The following is a 26,483-nucleotide window of genomic DNA, read 5'->3' on the forward strand; positions in this document are numbered from 1 at the left end:
CACTTCTCAATATAATTATTTAATAGATATTGCAGTTGCTTTGTGTGTTCTCTAACGAAAAAATTTGAGCATGATGCGGGACGATCGAAAAAGTTATATTCTTTTCATAAAAACCAGGTCTAAAACATTTTAATATGATAACTATGAAACTAATTACTAAAAATTGAACTATAATTTTCGTCAAAATATTCTAGAATTCAGCCCATTTCAAAAATATAAAAATTTTGAAGATATTTCCAGAAAATTTTGATGTATACCTACTATGTTTATATAATCATGCCACAAAAATATATCCGATTCTTTTTTGAAGCAAAGTATTCAATTCGTTGTCTAGAGGAGATCACTCATAAGTAATAAGGCTGCCTTCTGTGCGTTCCGTTGCTGTTCTTCTTCGGTACCTTCTATTAGAATAAGTTTTGTTTGTCTGATTTTATGTTGGACGTACAATAAAGTGTTATAAATATCCTTGGTACAAAATATATGTGCTGCATTTCATGTTTGATTCAAAAATCAACACCAGCTGTCTCGTTCCATTTAGATTGCGTGAATAGAACATGTGGTCTAAAGGTGAACAACGTCAATTGTGGGATGGTTTCACATGTCCGGTACGACTCAGCTATTGATTTGAGGTGAAAACTTGTGTCATACAAGTTGCACTATTCGTGAGATTATTAAGGGTAAATACTGAATTAAATAAATAAATATTCAGAACAATTTTCACAGACGGCACGATCTGATCCCATACTAAGCTTTCGCTTGTGTTATGGAAACCAGATGGCTGATAGACATAAATATATAATTTTAAATAAACACTTATATACATAATTAACACCCAGACACGGAGCAAACATAGACTTTAATAGTTGTCTATGTGAAATACGACAAAACCAAATTAAAGAGAACCTGCGCTTAAAGTTAAACCCTGTCTAAAGTTTTTTTTGCTAAGACAGTTTTATTTTAGCCATAAATGTATCTCATTAAAAATGTTGAAATTATAATATAATATCATGAGACGAATTTCTATCACGTAGTAACCCTATCGGTTTTTATTTATTCATTAGACCCCGGAGCCGAATTTCAAATTTAATTAAAATCAATATTTAACGGCGTGTTGTAGGTAGTTATTGTTTGGTTGGAAATTAACGTTGCAATATCGAATAATGTTAATGGTACAATACTTTACCACTGTAAAACGTTATTAAGACAATAATTACGAATACTCGCAAAATTTTGTATTTTATCCTCTATTGTTACATATTGGAAATAATACTGTTTTAAGACATCGTGGTAACCCCACTGACCTAAATTCGAATATGGCTGCTAATCTTGCCTGAGACTAGCCAACACTTGAGATAATGCACAAATGCACACAAGAGAATTAAATGTATGCAATGAGCAAAAAAATAATTGACTTCAATTTTATTTTCAACACTACCGTCGATTCGCAATGTCGCTTAGACCATAGGCTAAGTAGGTAATCATAATCTATACTAATATTATAAAGAGGAAAGGTATGGTTTTCACGCATAAACTACTGGACCGATTTTGATGAAATTTGGCACAGATAATCTTTAGACCCTGAGAAAGAACATAGGCTATCTTTTATTGCGAAATATGTACCACGGGCGAAGCCGGGGCGGACCGCTAGTTATTTATAAAGATAATTATATGTAGGTACCTATAACGATAATTATAATAAGCTGGTTTAAAGCTGGATAAGAAGCTGCTAAGATTTATAAGAAAACTAGGTCTCCGCCCGCGGCTTCGCCCGCGCAGTCAAAGAAAAACCCACATAGTTCCCGTTCCCGTGGGATTTCCGGGATTGCGTCATTTTCCTGGGATAAAAAGTAGCCTATGTCCTTTCTCGGGTATCAAAATATCTCCATACCAAATTTCATGAAAATTGGTTCAGTAATCAGTAGTTAAGGCGTGATTGAGTAACAGACAGATACACAGAGTTACTTTCGCATTTATAATATTAGTATAGTATGGATTTCACCGTTGTTTGACATAGTTCCTATATTGTATTGGAGCATTATCACAGCCTTGTTTTAGTGATTTTTGAATAGTTTTCTGAGATACTTCTGATATATTTTTTCTTTAATAGAAAATTGAGGAAGGAAAAGATTGGTATAAACATCTGAAGATTCTCTCTTATTGGACATTGATGAAAATATAATTAATATTTTCTAAGCTATAAGCAAAGCTCACGGAGAAAGTTTTGTTGAAAAAGTTTGTTCCTAATTTGCTTTTATACGAGATAACTCAGTTTGAATAAACAAACAGAAAGAAAGTGTTTTACCTACAAGGTCATTAATTATAAATGCTACTGTTTTAACGACTTTAGTAAGACCACAAAGTTATGTATCTACAATATTTTCTTCTGTGCATATTCTTTGTAAGAATTTGTGCCATCAAAAGAACCATAGGACAGTTCTCTGGGATCATTATTATGATACACCTTATCGTCGTCGTTGGCCTATACATCTATTACAGACGATTTATGGTGCTATGCCTGAGCAATGCTTTTGGTGTCCAAACAATCACACACGCTTTATAGGTTCATGTCAATTTCATATAACTTTAATAGAACTAGAGGCTTTCTTGTCGGCTCTTCTCCGCAGAAATTACTTTCCAAATCCGTGTATATGGTTAACCTATGTTATGTCGATTCAAAAATGCTTCTAGAAGTCTTATCGAATATTTAAATGATTGAGCTTTAAAGATAAAATTTCTATAAATTAAAATCTGTTAGAGAATATTTAGGTATGCTTTTATTTTAAATTTCTAAAAATTTAATACTTCATTTATAGCAACGTAAACAAGGAAGTAATTTGTCAGTAAAGCCAGACTTTAATGTGCACTAAGTCCAGAATCCGTTATAATCTAGTGCTTACGTTCATATCTGAATTCAAAGAGGTACCTTATATTTAGACTTAGCTTGAGCTAAGCGCAAGTAATGAAAATTGATTTTTAACAAGCAAGGATCAAGCGCATTCTTTGTTTTAAAACAAATATTTATTCTCAAATTAAATTTGTAGTGAGTGTAATTGTTTACTAAAGTAACAAAATTTTAATTGGCCGTGTGTATCATCGTTTTAGATAATAAAATACTTAATAAAGAGTAAGCAATAAATTATTTGTATTTGAGTTATAGACATGGCAATTAAGAGAATGCTTAGCTAAATATTTTATTTATTCTGGTTTCTGTTCACGTAAAAATACTTTTTCAATCTTATTTACAGCATAACATTAACTTCTATTATATTTATTAAATACAAAATTATTAAAATATTCATATAAAACCTCCGTATTTTCTATCTCCATTCAATAGAAGTGACAAACAGATAAGGCTGTAACAACTTCTTATCTCTATTAGGTTCTACTACTGTAACACAAAATCGCATTTACAGGTTATTTATGACGTCATGAAATCAAGTTTATCTAAACAGATCTAGTTATAGAAATCTCTTAGATAAAACATTGCTGTATTAATTCATTAATAAAAAATGCACAGATAATAAATAACAATGTTTGCCTTATATTTGATAACATACCTACATGCATCAATTCATGTTGTATCATAATGACTAACTACTGATTAAAAGTCCATAAATTATTATTATAAAGCAAGTGAAAATTATTTTAACAAATGAGAAATGTTAAAATAATAGAAAAAATCTAGTAGGAGGCGACGCCTGACCACTCGGCCACCCGTGATCTCGCTAGAGCAATTGATGAAAACATTTTAATAGTAAAACCGAACCTGTGATATTAAGAAGAACAAAGCCACCGTCTTATACTCCTGATCTTCTTATCAATCAATTTGATAACTTTAGTATCAATTTATTCTAGAGTTGGTGCAATTCAACTTTCTTCATTATTTCCTCCCGAAAGTTAAAAAGTAATAGGAAGCTGGGGACACGCTTTACGACTTTAGAAGTCCATCAGTTTCTTCAGCTATATACTTTTACGATATGTATAAAAATAATGCTCTTTTCGGTTATAAGATAATGCGATAAACAAGAAAACATGGTTAAACACAATGTTTAAATGTACTTAGGTATTATTTTATCCATGAAATTTTAATAATTTCCTTTTGATTTCACCCTAAAATTTTTAACATTCTGTTTCATTTTTTAAATTAATCGCTCATGAAACATGCAAATAACTAACCACAATTTTATATGATTTGTAATAAGGTAGAAAGGTTGATTAAGCTCTCCCGAATGGCACTTTAAAATGAGGCTAATCAGCCACATTTTACTTCAGTTGTCTCTTTTCCGCTCACGATAGTTAAATCATGCCATCTCATTTAGACGTCTAAATCATGAGTGCGTTTTTGAATCGAATGTTGTGTTGGTACTTACCTTTGTATACTTATAATATGTAACCATCATTAAATTTCTTTCATGGACAACTCATGTCAGAAAATAGAAAATAATACTTTGGAATTTTTTGCATATTTACAAATGGTTCAACACTATAACCACAGTACTATAACAGTAAGGTTCCTCCTCGTGTTTTCAAAACCTCGCTTTGAATAGAAACGCTGCGTGTTGGCCCGAATTTGCGCCAACTATTGTGTTTCGATTACAATCAACTCAACGTCGTAATTACTTTAATATACTTTATGCTATTAATAATTCAATACTACTTAGTAATACGACATCTACCTTGATTTGTCGCAGACTGTGATATGTTAATTTTATTAGAAATTGGTTTTATTACGTAGTTCGATGCTTTCGAACGAATCTGTAAAGAAAATAACTATGTATCATGAATTGTCCATGGTAGTATTATAATACTTATAATATTATCAAAGTTCATGCTAAAGTAAAACAAAATTAATGTGCACCCAACAAATGAAGACACCAATCATGTCACATGTACATTTTTATAACCACCTTCCTAGGAAACGTTATAAGTACCTATAGCCGAAATGGTGGAGCAACACATTCAGCTATTCATTTTTATTATATCTATAGGTACTTGTAATATTATAAAGCTGAAGACTTTGTTTCTTTATTTGACGGGCTAATCTCAGGAACTACTAGTACGATTTGAAAAACTATTTCGGTGTTAGATAACCCATTTATCGAGGAAGGCTGCTATATAATATCATCAAGCTAAGACTAAAAGGAGCACTGCGAGTAAAACCGCGGCGCACAGCTAGTAGAAGATAAACTGTGTTTTCAATAGCTTTATTCATAATAAAAAACACATCAACCTCAGTATCATATACGACCGTAGCTTATTTATCTGACCTGATTGTCTCTAGAGATATTTGCACATGGCTTGTGCATCCTTGACATACGGTCCGTTGAGATTGGTCACAGATTAGATTAGCCTTGTGGTTATTAACATGCTGTGTTGATCTAAAGGTTTATAAGTCATTGATTAAAGTTATTTGTGCGTTTAATTGAGATAATAGAATTGTTTGAGTAATTTAATAATAGTCAGGACCGTTTAAACCATTATAAATAGATTACGGAAGAAAAGGTAAAAATATTGAAATTTTAATGTGTGCCTAAGCACAGTTTTTTAAGGAACATTCACTAACTATAAATATATTACCGAAAGGCAGATGATCTTACAGTTTAATAACGTAGCTTTCGGTGCTTGGAGTTATCATTGTTAAAAGTATTACAACAGATAGAAAGTTTTGCGTGAAAAGTACAAAACTACATTCTTTCGGAAACGCACTTCATAATATAACTACATACTTACTTACCTAGGTGAACATGAACACGAAATTTTATTTTATATAATTCCTTAAAAAATCGTTCGTTGTTAACTCACTCAATCTACAAAATGTACATAAAATTCCTAACTCATTTAAAAAATTTAAACAATCCCAGATATCCGAAAAGTTTTTGAAACACGTCTAAAAGTTGAAATTCTGTTTAACAAAGGATTTCATTGGAACCGTTTAATTAAAACATTTTATTTGTATTGTGAATGATTTCACGAATTTATTATTTATTCTCGTTCCATTCCCTCCAAATTATTAATTGTATCTCTACCATATTTGCTTAATAATTCGGTGTTTATATTTCACGTAGATAAAACAGAACGCTTAAAAAAGTATCGTACCTATTTGTATTAAATATGGGCTTCAAAATAGAATAAACTTTGTATGTGGAGCAGATGCATTTCACGAGTATCAAAGATCGATTTTATCAACTGACAGAAGTAATATATAGGTATTTAAAGCTAGGTATATAGATTGCCTTATATGCTTACTTTTGCTAAATATAGCAAAATTAACTCTATCTGACTGTCTCTTCTTCGGTTCGGTCGGTACAGTTTTTATTAAAGAAATCCCACGAGAACGGGAACTATGCGTACAAAGCCGCAGGCGGCTAGTGTTAAATAATTAATTACCGATTTGATAAGTAGTTCATAGTTACGGAATCCATACTAATTAATATTATAAATGCGAAAGTAACTCTGTCTGTCTGTCTGTTACTCAATCACGCCTAAACTACTGAACCAATTTTCATGAAATTTGGTATGAAGATACTTTGATACCCGAGAAAGGACATAGGCTACTTTTTATCCCGGGAAAATGACGCAATCCCGGAAATCCCACGGGAACGGGAACTATGCGGATTTTTCTTGACTGCGCGGGCGAAGCCGCGGGCGGAAACCTAGTAATAAATATGCTCCATATTCCGAATGTGAAATATCATACCCAAATGTAACTATATGTAAAAAATGATGAAAAGAAACACAATTAATTATACTTTCAGCATCCTAAAGTCATAATTATCTCAAGGCATAATTAAATGAACTGATTCGTTATTTCAAGAGGTGATTCAGCATTTCCTTTTATAATGACATATATTTTAATATCTTATCTTGCGAAAAACATAAAAATGTAATTTAATAATGTAATGTGAGTGTTTTCTGTATTGTATCGTGTTAACGTTAAAAATAATGATAAGTACTAGACTGATAAGGATTATTAAAAAGATGGAATGTACATAATATTATAGTACGAACTACGATTATGTGAAGCTTTTATATGCTATAAAATATTTTACTCAATTAAAAACCAAGATCAGAATCCTTTGCGAAGTTTCTAAGCATTCATATAGATGGAAAGACAGTGGGGAGCGACTTTGTTCTATGCTTCGGTTCTATGCTATGTAGTGACTACCGGTCCACCCCGTGGTACATATTTCGCAATAAAAGGTAGCCTATGTCCTTTCTCGGGTATCAAAATATCTCCATACCAAATTTCATGCAAATTGGTTCAGTAGTTTAGGCGTGATTGAGTAACAGACAGACAGACAGAGTTACTTTCGCATTTATAATATTAGTAGGGATTTGAGATTAGCGCGTTCAAGCAAGAAAACTCTTTATAATATTAGTAATTTATAGTTCGTTCTTATCACTACATAATAGTATACAAAGTCGCTTTCTCTGTCCCTATGTCCCTTTGTATGCTTAAATCTTTAAAACTATGCAACGGATTTTGATCCGGTTTTTTTAATAGATGGAGTGATTCAAGAGGAAGGTTTTAGTATATAATTTATTAGGTTTGAGACAAAGCGGGCGAAGCCGCGGGCGGTAAGCTAGTAGTTACGATTTTAACATACATAACAATTAACAACACTTTTCCTGAAAAACCCAAATAGAAATTATTCAAACGCAAAGTGCGTGTAAACACGCTTGACGTTTTTCATGTAATTTTTTTCGTATTATATCATTAACATTCGGTCACGATATCATTAAAAGGGCTTGGCAATTTGCACGCTAATTGTAAAGTTAATTCCATGTTAGTATAGCCCTGGAGAAAACTAGGTATATTAAAACCATTTCGAGGGGTTAGGTGGGTGACGGAAAATACAATTATAATCCTGGATTTAAATGTCCAATTTACATTTAATACATTATTCACATTTAGGTAGCGCCCAATCTATTACTTGTGAGATACTCCATTAGATCTCGATATATTTTTGTGAACTCCTCAAAGCGAACCAATGATAATGTATATCGCCTTGTTTAGTTTTACTTTATTTACATGAAAAAAAAATATCGCTTAACTATATCGCATAATATTATAATCCTTATTAATATTATCATTTATATTTTCAACGCATCATTTTATGATATATTATATCTAGAAATAGTAAGAATGCTAGACCGTGACATGTACTACTTTTAAACGCTGTAAAACTTTAAACATCTCATTCCCATGGGAATTTCCATTTAACATACGGGCGAAGCCGTGTTCGTAACGTAATATTAACTAAATTATAACAGCGAATCTATAGCGTTAATAATTAAACTATTCTCCATACTCCATTGACCACTTATTACCACTTAACTAGCAAACGGAATATTCAATGAACTGACAAAAACGACGCTCGAATCGGTAACTCGATCCCAATTCATCCAATCCTCTTATGTTCTCATTTCAATGAAGAAGGATTACTAATACTGATATTTGAGAAATTCTTTGTGGAATATAACGGAATGGGATGAAAATTCAGAAGTTTATTATCGATGAAAATTTATTCGTGAACTAGCTTCCGCCCGCGACTCCGTCCGCGCGGAAAAATTAAGAAAAGTTAAGATTTATTTTTTTCTACGTATTTTTCCGGGATAAAAAGTATCCTATTTTATGCCCAGGATAATAAAGTATAATTATACCAAGTTTCATCGAAATCGAACCGTTAGTTTTCACGTGATGCCTGAACATACAGACAGACAGACAGACAGACAAAAATTTTTTTAATCACATATTTGGTTTTGGTATCGATCCAGTAACACCCCCTGCTATTTATTTTTTCAATATTTTCAATGTACAGAATTGACCCTTCTACAGATTTATTATATGTATAGATGATCAAATAATAACTTTTAGTTAATGAATGCGATGTTTGAGTAAATTATGTTTACCTTCATTACCTATAGTTAAGTCAAATTCATTGGATTTGTTTCTAATAAAACTAATATTAGTCTGAAATATTATAGAATTTACATATAACTTAACTTTGTATATTTTAGTGTCTACAAAGTTCTAAACTGAAATCATTATATTTCGTTTGATCTGAAAGTTATAACTAACTTCATTACCACATACCTAAATACAGAAACTATCAGGGTTTTCAGTATTATACATTTTGTACATCAATTTGATTCATTATAAAATTAAAACTATTTTATCCACGCACTAGCGCACTAGCTGTGCTCCACGGTTTTACCCGCAGTGCTCCGCTCCTGTTGGTCTTAGCGAGATGATATAGCCTCTATAGCCTTCCTCGATAAATGGGCTATCTAACACCGAAATAATTTTTCATATCGGACCAGTAGTTCCCGAGATTAGCGCGTTCAAACAAACTAACTCTTCAGCTTTATAATATTAAGTATAGATTAATCATAGATTTGCGTTCTCAAAAGGTTTTCACCAATTCACAATGTATAGAATTCATTCATATATAAGTGGCCATACGATCGAAGGGCCATACCCATATTTTGAATGGTCGACGTTATTGTGCCGATTGCCGATGCTTGAAAATTGATGACACTCAGATCTATTGTAGCGTAGATGTATTGAAACTATTTCTATTTTTGTATGACTGTTCGAGTGATTCAAAGTTTCTTTTATTAGGGTAAAAGTGTGTTTGGTTTTTACCAATTATGGCTTAAGCGTCACGGCTTTTCTTCATTGCTACAACACGTTGCTGAATATTATTTTAGCCACGAATTTCGCTATGTCGTCTTTCTATGATTGACAGAAAACTTCGTGTCCGTTTTCATTAGAGCTGTAACAAGAATTTCACGATGTGGCTTTTTTACTTTAACTATTACATTTCTTGTGTTTATCATCAAACTGCTCCTAAATAGCTGGACCAATTTAAATGTTTTTTTATGTATCTTCAGTTGGATTGGAAAAAAGTGTAGATTTGGAATTCGAGAGCAAAGCAGCGTGCAAAAGCTAGTTTTCTTGTGAAAACCTTCTATTCGTTTTAACGAAGAAACCACACTCATTCAGAAAAAAAGAGAAAACCTTTGCAAGGTTTTTTTTGTTTATCAAAGCGAAGTTGGGTCTCTATTTTATAAGCCCTACCTTTGTACAGTCATGTTCAAGCTTGAATATGCTCTTTGCTAGATGTATACGACAGTTGTTAATAACTTAAAAATGTACACTTGCAATTGGATCAAACGTAGATAACGAAAAATTTCAAATATACTGCATAAATATTTCTATGAATTTCACGTCTTAAATATTTTTTATAGGCAGGGAAATAAATCGCAAAAGTAAAATAATATTATGGCTATAAAACTGTGCAATATCATTTCAGATCAATGTTTTGTGGTCCCAGTCTCTGCGTATAAAAACATAAAACATGAAAAGAGTTTTTTTGGTACAAATAAATTGCTGCCATGTGAAAAAAACGGTCAAATGCAAATCGATAGAGCTATGTAAGCTATGAAAACTAGTGATTTATTATTTTATAAACATTTATTTCCTTTTAAAGACCTGTTAAATGTAGTATATATTTGTCAATAAAGTCAAGATCACTAGACTCTATTACTAATCCAGTCTTTATATTGGTCAAAGCATGACAGGGAACTGGGAAGGACCACGGGTAAAAAGTAGATACTTTTATTTCAAGAGCCCGTAGACGCAATGCTATATCATTCTTTAACAGTGGGTACAGAAAGACAGATATTTTAAGCAAACAAACACATAAAAAAATAAAAAGGCATTTCTATTTTCTACTATATAAAAATAAGTCGGGTTTTCCTTCCTGACGCTATAACTCCAGAATGCACGAACCGATTTCCACGGTTTTGCATTCGTTGGAAAGGTCTCGGGCTCCGTGAGGTTTAAGTATAGCAAAGAAAAGGTGTCTCTGGTGGCGAAACGGAGTTCGCCCGGTTTGCTAGTTTATTATAAAAGAGAGTATACAACTATTCTCATTGAATTTTTTGCAGACATTACTTATTCAAGAATCCTATAGTTCTGAAATCCATCAGTGTACTCAGAACTTGAGTTAAAAGCATATGTGAATAGAATAAATACAAACCGAGGGACCTTTTAGCGGTAGTAAATTGAATTGTGGTAAAAGACAGAGAATGCAATAGCATACGAAGCAATTTTCTTCTTGTTTCTTATACTTAGCTAATAATAAGAAGTAAGTTAACTAAAGACTGTGCAACGTATCTGTTGGTAATTAACGACTGCATGTGTTACACTTCTGTTAGAAAAAATCATACTGATATTATAAATGCGAAAGTTGATATATATGTTTGTTATTCTTTCACGCAATGAACGAGTATGAAATTTGACACACACATAGAGGGTAACAGAGGGTAACACATATATGTGTTAGTCAAAGTTAGGATAAGTTATATCGGAAATCCAACAGGAATAGGAACTATGCGGGCTTTTCTTTGAAAACGCGGGCGAAGCCGCGGGCGTAGGGCTATAACTTAACCGAATATTTAATACAATATGATTTATCTTCACCTGTATCTTTGTATATAACCGTCTCCTTTAGAGTTCGATTTTGACTCACTTTAAATGAACAGATTTTCAAACTCTGCACAATTATCAACGATCAGTATCAATGCAATAATTTCCTGAATTTATAGCGTGTTTTATAACTATATTATTTATTATATTTGAGCTTTTATAAATAAGTGGGTTTCATTATAGTTGGTCTGACATGTATATTATTTCAGAAAAAATAATATATGCCAGACAAGTGCCAGACCAACAATTTATGTTATAAACAAACCATAACCACTAATTAGAAACTTCGTGGTATTAAAATTATTGTTTGAACTAAATATAACTTTAGTTTTATTCTGTTGAAAATACAAGTTGAGCTGTGAATTGTTTTTGTTTGAAGTTTCGTCGAATTTTCAATCAAAATGTTTTGTTTTTCAAATAAATTATAATTTATGGTAACTTATACATATTATAAGTATTAACACGCTACTATTAAGATATTAATACAAAAAGAAAATTCATTTTTAGTCACATCAACTGTATTAAATATATAGTTTTGATTATTTTTCACTCGTATTCATGAATATATTTATTTCCCCCTAAGTATAACATTTATCGTTATATTAGGCAATGTCTCTTTCAAGGTTCTATCTACTAATAAGTAAAAAGTCATCGATACAAATATAAAACAATTAAAATAATTTATACTTAAACATTTAGTTCTTGTCTAATGGTGTAAGTTGCATTTATTTCTGATACTGTGAAAATTAAACTTCAATATAACATTGTATTGCGTGCAAGCGTCCTTAACAAAATTCGTGACGACTTGCCTTATAAATATTTGAGTCACGATACAATGAAACATGGCCTGCGTTATTACTTTGTGGTGACACAGAACTGCTGTATTATATACCTCAACCTCACTAGCTGTGCCCCGCGATTTTACCCATATTGCTCCGCTCCTGTTAGTTTCGGCCTTCCTCGATAAATAGGCTATCTACCACCTAAATAATTTTTCAAATCGGACCAGAAGTTCCTGAGATTAGCGCGTTCAAACAAACAAACTCTTCAGCTTTATAGTAATAGTATAGATATATTTTTAATATTATATATAGAATGTTCAATTATATAGTTGTAAATTAGTAGGTTCAGTTATTACACCCCGTGTAATATTTACGTCAAATAAAATTAACGTGTTCTACGAATATTGAATTTCATGTTTTGTTTTTGTATTTACCATGTATTCATAAACAATGTGTACAAATTATGTACAACTAGCTTACTGCCCGCGGCTTCGCCCGCTTTGTCTAAAACCTAATAAATTATACACTAAAACCTTCCTCTTGAATTACTCTATCTATAAAAAAAAAACCGCATCAAATTCCGTTGCGTAGTTTTAAAGATTTAAGCATACATAGGGACTGAGAAAGCGACTTTGTTTTATACTATGTAGTGATGATAACATCTTATAGTATGTAGATGTAAGATCTTTATTATTTACATTATTTTATAAACAAACCACAATATAATAAGGTTATACAAAATAATAACTGTTTTGTATACGATATAATGGATTAACAAGGCTTAACCACAGGGCACAATAACAATAATGCTTTAGTACAACAAGCTTTTCGCTTAAAAGCTCTTATAACTTTTACAAGCTCAATCAAAGCTTATACTGTATATATACAAGTAGTATGTATATATACACAACATACAATATAACAAAATAATCATTTTATTATGTTCATGTATAACTAGCGGCTTGCCTCGGCTTCGCTCGTTATACATATATAGCACTAGCTGCGCCCCGAGATTTCACCCGCGTGGCTCCGCTCCTGATGGTCTTAGTGTGATGATATTCAGCCTACTAGCTTTCCGCCCGCGGCTTCGCCCGAGCAGTCAACGAAAAACCTGCATAGTTCCCGTTCCCGTGGGATTTCCGTGATAAAACCTATCCTATGTCCCGGGGTAAAAAGTAGTCTATGTCCTTTCTCGGGTATCAAAATATCTCTATACCAAATTTCATGCAAATTGGTTCAGTAGTTAAGGCGTGATTGAGTAACAGACAGAGTTACTTTCGCGTTTATAATATTAGTATGGATAATTGGATAGGCTTTCTCGATAAATGGACTATCTAACAAACAAACAAACTCTTCAGCTTTATAATATTATAAATAAAGAGATTATAATATAATTAAATAACAGTATAGATTAAGTATGGATTGTTCAATAATTTAAAATGATTAAAATGCAAATACCAGGCACTTTATTAAATAGAAAAAGTCGCAAAGAATATTAATTTGAAGGGGTAACCCTAAGGGACTCTTCAATTTATCATAGCACTTTATTCCGTGAGGCCTTTCGTGTTAGAAAATTATTATTATAATCTCTTGTTGATATGAATGAGCTGTTTTAAATTTTTATTTAGAACTAGGTTTCCGCCCGCGGCTTCGCTCGCGCAGTCAAAGAAATACCCGCATAGTTCCCGTGGGATTTCCGGGATTGCGTCATTTTCCCGGGTTAAAAAGCAGCGTATGTCCTTTCTCGGGTATCAAAATATCTCCATACCAAATTTCATGAAAATTAGTTCAGTAGTTTAGACGTGATTGAGTAACAGACAGACAGACACAGTTACTTTCGCATTTATAATATTAGTATGGATTGAGTTGAAATAGTTTTTCCATATAAATATTCGAATCACTGTAAAAAGTGTTGGTTATTTCTGGATAACAAATTATTTCAATACCATTAGGTAGGTACTACATATTTGGAATTTTTGTATGAAAAATCGACCTATGCCCCAGTTTTTATATTTACATTCATCAAATTGGAATTAGGTAATTCATTTCTTTTGTAGAAATTTAATTTCAAAAATTGCTTTTTCGATCAGCAAGTCATTTGCGAACCAACGAACTTGCTATATAATCATTCACCTTTTAACCTTAAATATAGAAAGAACTAAAATACATTTATTTCAAGGCCAGGAGGTTTTATCCGCGGACGCATCCGTGTGCAAAATCAATATCTATAGCATGTGTTATTCTGATGACCTATATTCTTGTACAGTTTCATCCAATTCAGTCTAGTAGTTTTTACGTGCAAGAGTAACAAACATTTTACTGTATCCATACTTACAAACTATCGCGTTTATTATTAGTAATATGATTACCATTTTCAACGTCATAATATAAATAACAGCTGGAGTTCAAAGTACAATAAATAATATTATGGAGTTCAACTGAACTGAAATAACATTTAATAGTCGCTCACTCTAATAATATTATTCTATAGAAACTTCTTTTTGACTGAGATATTAGAATAGTATAGAAATTTTCCTTTGACTGTAAAGAAACTTCTAGAAGCAATTACGAGTACAATTCTTGCAAAACGCTAATAGATATTATTTTTATAGAAGCCTTTGACTGCTATTTTAGAATTCTATAGAACAATCGTGAATAAAACGGTAATAGATATTTTTTTATAACAAAAAACTAAATCGCCCGGAAATAGTCTGAAGTTGACAAAACTAAAATGTGACCAACCGGATAGCACTACTTTCAGACAAAAATAAATCATCAAAATCGGTTCACCCAGTCGAAAATTCGTCATCAACAATCAATCAACACAGTTCAATTGAGAACCTCTTTTTTTGAAGTCGGTTGGAAATTCATAAAATAATGTTATTTTTTCAGAATCTTCCGATGGTGCGCCGACCGCATGTGAATGACGTCATGCATCTGCAAAAGATGTCTTAATGACGATATGTCCAAGAAACATTCGCCGCAACCAAGTGAGTATTGGCACAAGATTGGCACAGATTATATTAAAATATCAAGTATTGATTAAATATTACTCGTTACATACAATGAACTGCAGTAATTCGCTACATTAGCAATGTAGTCTTTGATTATTTTAACGCGGTGCGCTACGGCGTAGCTGTTCTGCTACGCGTAGGTTACGCGTTGGCCATCTACACATCGAGCAGCGTTGGCCCAATAAATGATCGTCGATGTTTACGGCGCAATTATGGCGATTATGAATAAACATCCTAAAAGACGGCGGATAGAAGAAATTTCAGAAGACCTGTATTTTGTCTGCATTGCACTGTGGATGCCCTCTGCCCCAGCTAGGGGACACAGGAACATAAGTCAAAGTCTGTATTTTGTCACATCCTTCATAGCAAACGAAAATACTTGAAAATAAAAAAAAGGAGATTAAAAATTGTCATAAAATATTAAAAATCAAACCCTTGGCACGAATGTATTATTTGTTCACACGCTCGCTTCTCTTATGAATCGTAAAATCAACAAACACATTGAAAACTTAATATTAAGTCATAGCCACTAACTACCAAAAATTAACGTCCTAAATATGACAACTGTCCCTAGTAATTTGGGCGCCACTCAAGCTAATAGCCACCAATTCATTTTGTTGACGTACAGGCAGAAAGTTTAACCGATCATTCAAACTTGTCAAAAATTCTGTTAGCTCAATTTCACGTGGAACAATACTTTATTACAACCTCAATCCATCACGTCACATGTACCAGTCCAATTTATTTATCCGCAAATTATCTGATATTTACGAATTGGCGTTTATGTTATCTGTATCTGTTTTTATTCATTTTTAATCTGTATTATTTATATTTTTGTATATTATAATACCATGTACAGAATATTAAACATTATCTGGACAGTGTAATATACAACATTGGACCATTGTCTAATTTTAATAATATCGATCTATTAACTTTTTTGTTTTTTGGAGAATATCTTACAATATTGATGAATAATTCTTACCAAGTGTCCAAGCGATGTCTATATTATGTTTCATGCAATAAGCTATTTTGGTGCAAAGTCTTATTAATTAAGGAGCAGTTTGCACAATGTTTCCTTTACCACATCATAACTAACAATTAATTATTTACATGTTCCCTTGTCACTCGTATTTTGCATATGTTGCGTTACAAATACAACGTTCTCTAATTAATTTCATAACAAACTGAGATGTAATTCTCTTCAATTAATTCAAAATATAATATTTTTAATCAAGAACAATCAATTAATTCCTATTGTGACTTGTGACTTCTTGTGATTGTAAATTCTCTCTCGTAACCTTGTAGATTGCTATACCCTTTTAAACTTTGAAATATTTTGAATCTGCATATGGGGTTTATATATAACTAACTCTCCTACTTACACTTAACTTTATATTAAAACCTTCCTGTTTCTACTCTACGTATAAAACCGTATTAAAAATGTTCTGTAGTTTTAAAGATCTAAGCATCCATTTATATTATTAATGTTATATTTAATTATCTAAATAAAAGCCATTGAATAAAATAGTGTAACGTTCAATCCATTATGCTTTATAGATTTCGCAATGGTCTACCGCACATTTACGCTCGATAGCTACAAGCGATTGCTACGCGTAGCAAAACAGCTACGCCGTAGCGCTCCGCGTTAAAATAATCAAAGAATACATTGGTAACGTAGCGAATTACTGTTTATTGTATGTAACGAGTAAATGGATAAACGTTGTGTTTCGTAGTCGATTAAATGTAAGCCGCTACGAAATGTTTCGTAGAAATTACGTAAACTGACAACAGAAGTTATAATGTAATTTAGAGTTGGCATAGTTGTATTTGTAGACTGCTTCTTATTTGAGTTATAAAACTTACTCACAATAGAGTTAACAAAACTGTTATAAAATTATAGAGAGAATTTTAATTGTAATGTAGAATATCATGATAAGGTGTCTATATAATAAAAACCCAACACTTTCTAGATACTAAAGAATGGTAAACAAGTGTATCTATATATCATCTACAAGCAGATGATTATAAATAGTTGTAACTATTACTTTTAAAATAGATATTTATATAAGAGATCCTATAGGATTGAATCTAATTAGCATCTTTATAGGGTTGCCTAACCCTATAAAGATAATAAGAAATTCTTATTATCTTTTCTTAAGAATGCAGTGAGGCGCGAACGCAGCTGTAGCCTGTAACTCGTTAAAGAAAATTCCATTACTTTCCTCTGTTGTCTGGATTTTTTCTTCTTCAATATAAATTTAAACATACCCTTTAGATTAAATCATTATTTTATAATCCCTCCGTCTTTTACATTTTCAGAGCTGAAAAATAATATAGAAAGCGATAGAATATGTTTTATCGTCCAAATACTTTAAATTCTACAATCACTATACAATTTTAGTACCTACGAACATCACACTGATCCATCGGAGCTAGACGGATAGCTATTTAAGAAATAAACCCCGAACAATGAAATTTATTATTGTAACAAAATAGCGTAAGAGCAGCAATAAGTCAAGCCATATTATAAGTATTTGCATAAGTATAGAATGACATAAGCCTTTTTAAAAGATACAGCGATAAAAAGGATTACTTTACTTATATATCCGATATACATATATGTACATATGTATATATTTGGCTTCAACTGTATAAAGTAGAACGCAATTACTTAAAGCCTTTCGAGCATTTAAAGAAAGAAACGTTATTACAAAACGTAATTTCCTATTTAAACCTAATGTACCTACGCTTGATTTCTTTTGAATTTAACCCAATATAAGGTTTTTGCAATTCATTTAGTAATTCTGTCTATCTAAGTTAAGTAATCAAATACTTTTCATTTTTATTATTATGCAATGTCAAAAAGTTAAATGTTTAAAATATATTTCAGGACAGTTTTCACACAAGGCACGATCTGATCCCATACTAAGCTTTCGCTTGTGTTATGGAAACCAAATGGCTGTTTAATACATAATATATGTATCTACTTTTAAATAAATACTTATATAGATAATTAACACTCAAACACGGCAAACATCTATGTTCATCACACAAATATTTGTCCTGGGTGGGAATCGAAATCACGACCTCTGACTTGGAAGGCAGGGACACTACCAACTTAGCCAACCGGTCAGTTTAAAAAGTAAAAATATTTTACTTCGATGATAATAAAATTTTTCGACTTCATTCTATTTTTGGGTTCATCAAAATTTAATTTGATAACTGCCTTAGATTACTGAACAGAATATTGTTTTAGTATTCATTATTCTGAACATCTTCTCTTTAGTCATTGAGATTCCATTTAAATCAAATCCAAAATTAATTCAGACAATGTTATTAAAACAAAAGCTACCTAATTATCTTACTCATACAATGGAAGGAAAACTAACAATGATGAAATTACAATGCAAAATATACTCTCTCATACTTTGTTAGACACATATTATAATTAACTGGCGGTCGGGTATATTTAAGTGTATGTTTAACTAAGAATTTAGTTATGTAGATTGTAGATCATATTCAGGTTACTGTTAAATTAGTAAACCTTTTTATGAACATGACGTAGGTTTATTTAAATGTTAATTAAATGTAGGTAAACCACTGAACATTTCCTTTAGGTTTTATGTTCATCTACAATGTACAATGTAAAATTATTAATTGTAATAATTGAGGTTGTGAAATAAAGATATATTTATTTTTATTTTTTTATTATTATTAAAAATTTCATAGTTGTTTTGAATTAGGTCAAGAGGAGTCGGGATGAATTGTGGGCATAAGGGAATTGAAAAAAGGAGCTTGTATTGATTCAATACGTCAGAAAACATTGTTGTGTAATGTAAGTGTAGTACATTTGGGCAGTGGAGCCTGGACATGACCCATTATTCATAGGTTACACGCTCAGTCTGGAGTCAGTTCAGTCCATCAGTTTGATCCGGCTTAGACTGATGCCAGAATGATGGATGAAAAACACGGGTATTCTGAACCATCAGTCCGTCAGTCAACCGGTTAGACGATAATTCTCCCGTCATTCTGAGCAGACTGATGGACTGAACTGACGCCAGACTGAGCGTGTAACCTATGTCGACGTTTCCACCAATGCATGCGCGAACGCGGTCTATTAAAAAAGCTGCAGTGTCTAAAATTCCGATTAACATATTGTATCTTATATTTGTACTTGTAAAAAAATACTCAACAACTATGACGAATATCCTTGACGAAATAACCTTTAAAAATAGCCAGATTATAGTACAATCATAAAAATAATTTAAAATTATAAAACACGAGTAATTCACGAAGCAAATACGTGTCGGTAGGTTAAACCCTGTTTAACACGCGATGGCGTGTTGAATAAACGCACTTACAAACTTAATAAGGAATTTAAAAAATGTTGATTTGTGCAAGCGACTGTAGTTCTTACTCAACAAGTCACATAGTATTTTATCCCATGAAATATCATTGCGTTTAATCCTTTTAACGACCTATATATTACAATGAACCGTTCTAGAAATTGCTTTCATTTTTAACTTCAGTCACTATTTCTAAATGTAACATTCTTCACGAAGTTATTCGAGCAAGAAATTTGTTGCAATACAAAATACGACAGGAAGTTAACATAGTTTACCTACTTCTTTTCTACAACTGATTCAGTTATATTGAAACCTCATAAATTCTAGTATATTTATTTTGTCATTTCATCATTCGTAGAATAAATTTTATAGTATGCTTTACTGTACGCCATTACAGACAGGATATTAAAATTACATATTTTTCAAAGAAAGGGACGTGCAAAGGTTGCGTTTTGGTTTCATTTATTCATAATAGAATAAAGAATATTTATATAAAACCAGAAAACATTACCTTATTATAGAATCTTCACGTCAACTGCAACGTCATTCATCTGTATTCTACGACAAGCTTTACTCTTTGAATATTACAGTCCTTGTATTGAAACTTAGGTTTGTATTATATATTATAAAGGTAAGGTTTAAAAATATATAACACTGAGCGTATACCATACAATTATTTTTATCGCGTATTGAAAACCAAAATACCCACGAGAATACCCACTTCTTGACATATAAAGGAAGCTTAAACACAAAACAAATTCGTGATAAACAAATCTCAGAAAAGCCTCTTTGTAAAATGCGGAGGTGAACCCAATCTGTCCTATTTTTCGGGCTTAATTTAAAGTAAAGATAAGAGAGCTTCATGCGTATATTTCTTATGTAGGTATCTATACTAATATTATAAAGAGGAAAGGTTTGTAATTATGTATGTATGTATGGTTTTCACGCATAAACTACTGGACCGATTTCAAAAATTCTTTCACCATTAGAAAACTGCATCTTCACTGAGCAACATAGGCTAGGTTTTATGCCCGGAAATCCCACGGGAACGGGAACTATGCGGGGTTTTCTTTGAAAACGCGGGCGAGGCCGCAGGCGGAAAGCTAGTTTCTTATACGGTATAAAATTCATTTAAGATAAGGTATAAAAAAGAACTAAACATAATTTGGAAGGTATTAAATGATAATCATCCACATTACATTACATAGAAAACGAAACAAAATGTGTTTAGGAACTCCCCTATGAATATTAGCTTAGCTAGGAGATTACAGTATTTGAAAAAGTGTGAAAAATATCACACATTGTAAAATGATTTTTGTCTCAGAATATGAAACTACGGGAAAAATATGGGGTCAAGAATTTAGCAACCTGATATCGTTTCAATGTCTGACACTTCAATAGGAACCAGGCTTTAAATTTAACAATATTTATTTTCTGTGCATATTTGACCAAATAAAAATCAACGAGAGACTTCCGTACACGACACATGTACTTTTCGAATTTTCCGACTTAGGTATCTTACGTATTTTGTACTCTTTCATGATGTCCAGATTTTCAGGCGAGGTTGGACCTTATCTAAAAGGAGATATTTTATTCACGTGAACTGGGATTGCAGGCTTGCGAAAATTGAATCTACTATGTTATATTTTTAGATTATTATCATGTTGCTTTTAGAGTATAATATAGGCTAGCTCTTTTGCATGAAATGGATGAATAAACGTGTTTGGAAATTAAAGTTTTTTAATGGATTTTAACGTTTAAAAACCGTTAAAAAGTCTTTAATTGATAAATGTATAATACAGGTGTAAGATCAAACACTAGAACATACTAAACGTATTTGCCTGAAGAAAATAAATATATCTTCTGCCGAATAATAGAGTTTGCTGGTAATATTGTACTTTTATTGTTATTCACTAGTATAACATCATTATGTGTTCTACAAAATACATAATATTAAATTCATTCACATAACTACGTATAGTAAATTGTAATGAAAAAATAAGTGTTCAATTACTTCACGCATCGTTCACAACGCTATACAATGAAATACCAGGAAATACATTACATTAAACAAACGACATGCTTTCTTTTAAGGATGCATTTACATTTTACATCAAACAAGCGAATGCGCATTCTAACCTCACTATGTCAAATTATTTTAGTGTAAACAAGCGTAGATCATTATTTCGTTGTTCTTAGTGCATTCGAAAAGATTCTATGCAATGTTCTAATACTGAATAATTGAACACGAGTTTTCGTTTACACTAAGATCACGAAATAATGCTCTTGCTCTAGCTCTATGTTCGTTTGATGTAAACGCACCGTTAAACGAAAACAATAAACATATTTTTTATACTTCATTTCATTTGAAAAGAAACCTTGCATGTGGAGAAATTGTAACAACAGTTATGAATATGATATTTCTGTATAAAATATACTTATTTATGAGGTCCTGTTACCACAAAGTAGACTAAAATAATGTTATTTCTTTTCGTTTTATTTGTAGCATCTGTACTCGAATTTAAGTATGTTTTGTGAATTCATTGTCATATTTATTTCTTACATTATTGAGATTCTATTTGAGATAGCTTCGTTATGAGAACCTTGGAAGATAACGTGCGTGAAAAGCTTTCTAATATTCTCGCGTTCTTTCGAACTAATTATTCTTGAGTTTTGAAAATATTTGTACAATTTTTAACTTATATTTATAAATATCATTTCTTTGTTTTTTCAAGCATTTTTAAAATAACTAGCCGTGCCCTGCGTTTTCACCCGCATTGCTTCGAACCTATTGGTCTTAGCGTGATGGTTTATAGCCTAGATGATATTATGATATGATGATAGAGCTTTCCTCGATAAATGATCTAACACCGAAATAATTATTCCAATCGGACGAGTAGTTCCTGAGATTGGCGCGTTCAAACAAACAAACTCTTCAGATTCATAATATTAGTATAGATTGTAACGAAGGATAAGAAAAATTAATACCTATTTATCAATTAATTATACATATACCTAGATATATAGCTTAAATTCATTGGGAATAGAAAGTATCATTATAATAAACAGTGAAAATGTAATTAGATGATGAATAGAGCAGTAAGTATATTAATAAAGGTAAAGACTCAATATTTTCTACGTTTTAAAGGAAAAATAAAATATATAATGTAAGAGCTAATGAGTTTTTACATTGAAGCTATAACTTATAATGAGAACATAAACTTGGGAAACATAGATAAGGTAATAAAGTAGTTTGTGGTACGTATATTTCTGTCATTTTTAACCAACTTTTAAATGGAGAGGATATATTTTTTTCGTTTTATTTTTAGATTTCCTTCGAGAAAACTAAAACAAGAAAGTAAGTGTTATTTTAAATCATACAATTTATCGGTTTAATAACAATAACAACGTTTCTTACTACAACCCACTTAAATTGTAAATAACTTACATGGGCGACCTCAATTTAGTACAACACATTTTCAGCCTAACCTTTTTCATAATAAATAAAAAGCTACCAATACAAAAACCCAGAACCTGATTTACAAGAAACTTGGAACATAGTAGCTACAGATAAGGGCATTATGCAAAAATGTCTTGGTTGGTTAAACTATAGATAATAAAAATAATATACTGACTATGAAATTTTAGGGGAAATTTACAGCAGCTTGCGTAAAAAGAAGTTTTCTCTACGCTAATTGGTTGTGTTTTTTTAGTACTTTGGTTATATTGTTTCTATTTATAGATATATCAGGAATGTTTATTTGTATGATTAATATATATTTAAATAAACATAGGTGCGTATTATTAAAGTACAAGTAAGTGGTTTAAGTAGGCGGGCGAAGACGTGGGCGGGAGGCTAGTTATTTTATATGATAATGATCTAAAGCACTCTACAAGTAACATGAATATTTATTACAAGTATTTTAACGTCTGTGAACTCATTAGGATCTCGAAACTGAACGCTTTTAACGAAATAAGCTTCTCAATTAGATATACCTATAAAGGATTTAACTTAAATGATTAATTCTTATAAAAGATAATAATAGGACTTGACGGATTTGTTAAAGTATTTGTAGCTATGTAATTAAAGTGTTAATTGGTCTGAATACTAAATTTATCTAATGTTAATTGTAGTCTTAATTTTACTTACTTTTCATCATCTTAACTGCTTTTATATTGCTTCAAGTTTTTAAGCTAGACAAAAGTATTTTACATACGAATAAATCGTTGATTAATTAATTAATTATTATAATTAATTATTTACGTTAGAACGGCCATATTGTCAGTGTGATATAAATTTATTTAATTTTAGTAGAGTACCAATTATTGTTTTAAAGATGATAATATTGCGGTTATGGAAAATAGGTCTTTAATTTGTATATGTGCATATTTTATTAATCAATATCTACAACAGAATTCAAACTTGAATCTTATTGATTATCTTATCTTACTTATCTTTTTGTTATCTTACTTTTTACCATTTTTTCCACTTGTGTATCATAATTACTATAATGTTTAAAACACTATTAAATACTATCTCTATAAAGACAGAAGGTTATAGTTTAAACAAATGTTAGATTTATTATAATCTGTAGAGAGTAGAGACCCATAGGTATATAATAAGTTCTTTAAATCTTTATTACCAACACATTGTTTGAAATGTATTACCGTGTGTGCGCTTATTACAATGTGTGTGCGCTTAAAATTTACAGCAAAAGTTTCCAAAGATTGTAAGAAATTGCTTCTGAAAATTTCACGCCTTACAAATTGGTCTTAAAAGTTAAATTCTCAAGTGTTCGAGTTCTTGTATTGCTTTTAGTACATTGTAAGTTGTAATGTATACTTCAGTCATATACTTACCTACTTTTAATTGTGTTTGCTATAGTTAAGCTCGTCACACAGAAGATGTAGAGATGTTAATCATTTGTATCGTCTCAAGATCTTCTGTAATTATAATTAGGTGCGTTTCCAACGACTTATTAATTTATTTAGGCATTTTTTAACTTAGAAGTTTTTTATTCATTTTTATTCTAAAGTAGGTTATCTTATATCTAATCTAATATACATGTATATTTGCATGTATATTAGATTGCCTATGATATACATGTATATTATAAAGGCGAAAGTTTGTATGGATGTTTGTTACTCTTTCACGTAAAAACTACTGAACCGATTACAATGAAATTTAGTACACATATAGAGGGTAACTTGGATTAACACATAGGATAGTTTTTATCCCGGAAATCCCACGGGAACGGGAACTATGCGGGTTTTCCTTTGCAAACGCGGGCGAAGCCGCGGGCGGAAATCTAAATATTTTATATGTGCCTCCCACGTAGTCCTGTTTAAATTTGGGTTAGTTTTACAATTTGAAGACGGTTCAGCTTTTTGCTATAAATATGACTGATAAAAATTGATAATATGAAATATATATAAATTTATAAAGAATAGAAAAAATTCGATCACGAGGCGGGACTTGAACCCGCATCCTTCGCGCCATTCCGGGGCGGATGCCTAACCAACTCAGCCACTCGTGACCCGCCCGAGTAATCGAATTTATTCTATCCTTTCAGTTTTATGTGTCTAAAGGGACACAGCGCGCGCCATCTATTGAGATGATTTATCAACCATCACAACCAATATGAAGCACTTTTCAGTGAATACAATATTGTAACGATGGAACACGACCTTTTCTTGAATTTATATTTTTTGGTTTTTATGGCATTCAAATGCTTTATAAATATAAATTTATAAAGAATAGAAAAAATTCGATCACGAGGCGGGACTTGAACCCGCATCCTTCGCGCCATTCCGGGGCGGATGCCTAACCAACTCAGCCACTCGTGACCCGCCCGAGTAATCGAATTTATTCTATCCTTTCAGTTTTATGTGTCTAAAGGGACACAGCGCGCGCCATCTATTGAGATGATTTATCAACCATCACAACCAATATGAAGCACTTTTCAGTGAATACAATATTGTAACGATGGAACACGACCTTTTCTTGAATTTATATTTTTTGGTTTTTATGGCATTCAAATGCTTTATAAATATAAATTTATAAAGAATAGAAAAAATTCGATCACGAGGCGGGACTTGAACCCGCATCCTTCGCGCCATTCCGGGGCGGATGCCTAACCAACTCAGCCACTCGTGACCCGCCCGAGTAATCGAATTTATTCTATCCTTTCAGTTTTATGTGTCTAAAGGGACACAGCGCGCGCCATCTATTGAGATGATTTATCAACCATCACAACCAATATGAAGCACTTTTCAGTGAATACAATATTGTAACGATGGAACACGACCTTTTCTTGAATTTATATTTTTTGGTTTTTATGGCATTCAAATGCTTTATAAATATAAATTTATAAAGAATAGAAAAAATTCGATCACGAGGCGGGACTTGAACCCGCATCCTTCGCGCCATTCCGGGGCGGATGCCTAACCAACTCAGCCACTCGTGACCCGCCCGAGTAATCGAATTTATTCTATCCTTTCAGTTTTATGTGTCTAAAGGGACACAGCGCGCGCCATCTATTGAGATGATTTATCAACCATCACAACCAATATGAAGCACTTTTCAGTGAATACAATATTGTAACGATGGAACACGACCTTTTCTTGAATTTATATTTTTTGGAATTTATATTTTAAATTCGATTACTCGGGCGGGTCACGAGTGGCTGAGTTGGTTAGGCATCCGCCCCGGAATGGCGCGAAGGATGCGGGTTCAAGTCCCGCCTCGTGATCGAATTTTTTCTATTCTTTATAAATTTATATTTATAAAGCATTTGAATGCCATAAAAACCAAAAAATATAAATTCAAGAAAAGGTCGTG

The 26,483-nt window shown here is 31.8% G+C and overlaps 1 protein-coding gene across 1 annotated transcript in view; it reads left to right on the forward strand.

Annotated features, from left to right (window-relative positions):
* Nucleotides 1-26,483, forward strand: part of LOC123703224 (multiple C2 and transmembrane domain-containing protein) — a 137,612-nt gene that overhangs the window by 15,017 nt on the left and 96,112 nt on the right. Inside the window, exon 2 of the mRNA XM_045651158.1 lies at nt 15,172-15,269. Coding sequence (XP_045507114.1) covers nt 15,203-15,269 — 67 coding nt within the window. The 5' untranslated portion in view covers nt 15,172-15,202. The remainder of the gene's footprint in view (nt 1-15,171; nt 15,270-26,483) is intronic.

The sequence above is a fragment of the Colias croceus genome, chromosome 25, assembly GCF_905220415.1.
Source record: "Colias croceus chromosome 25, ilColCroc2.1".
In the NCBI taxonomy this organism is placed as follows: domain Eukaryota; kingdom Metazoa; phylum Arthropoda; class Insecta; order Lepidoptera; family Pieridae; genus Colias; species Colias croceus.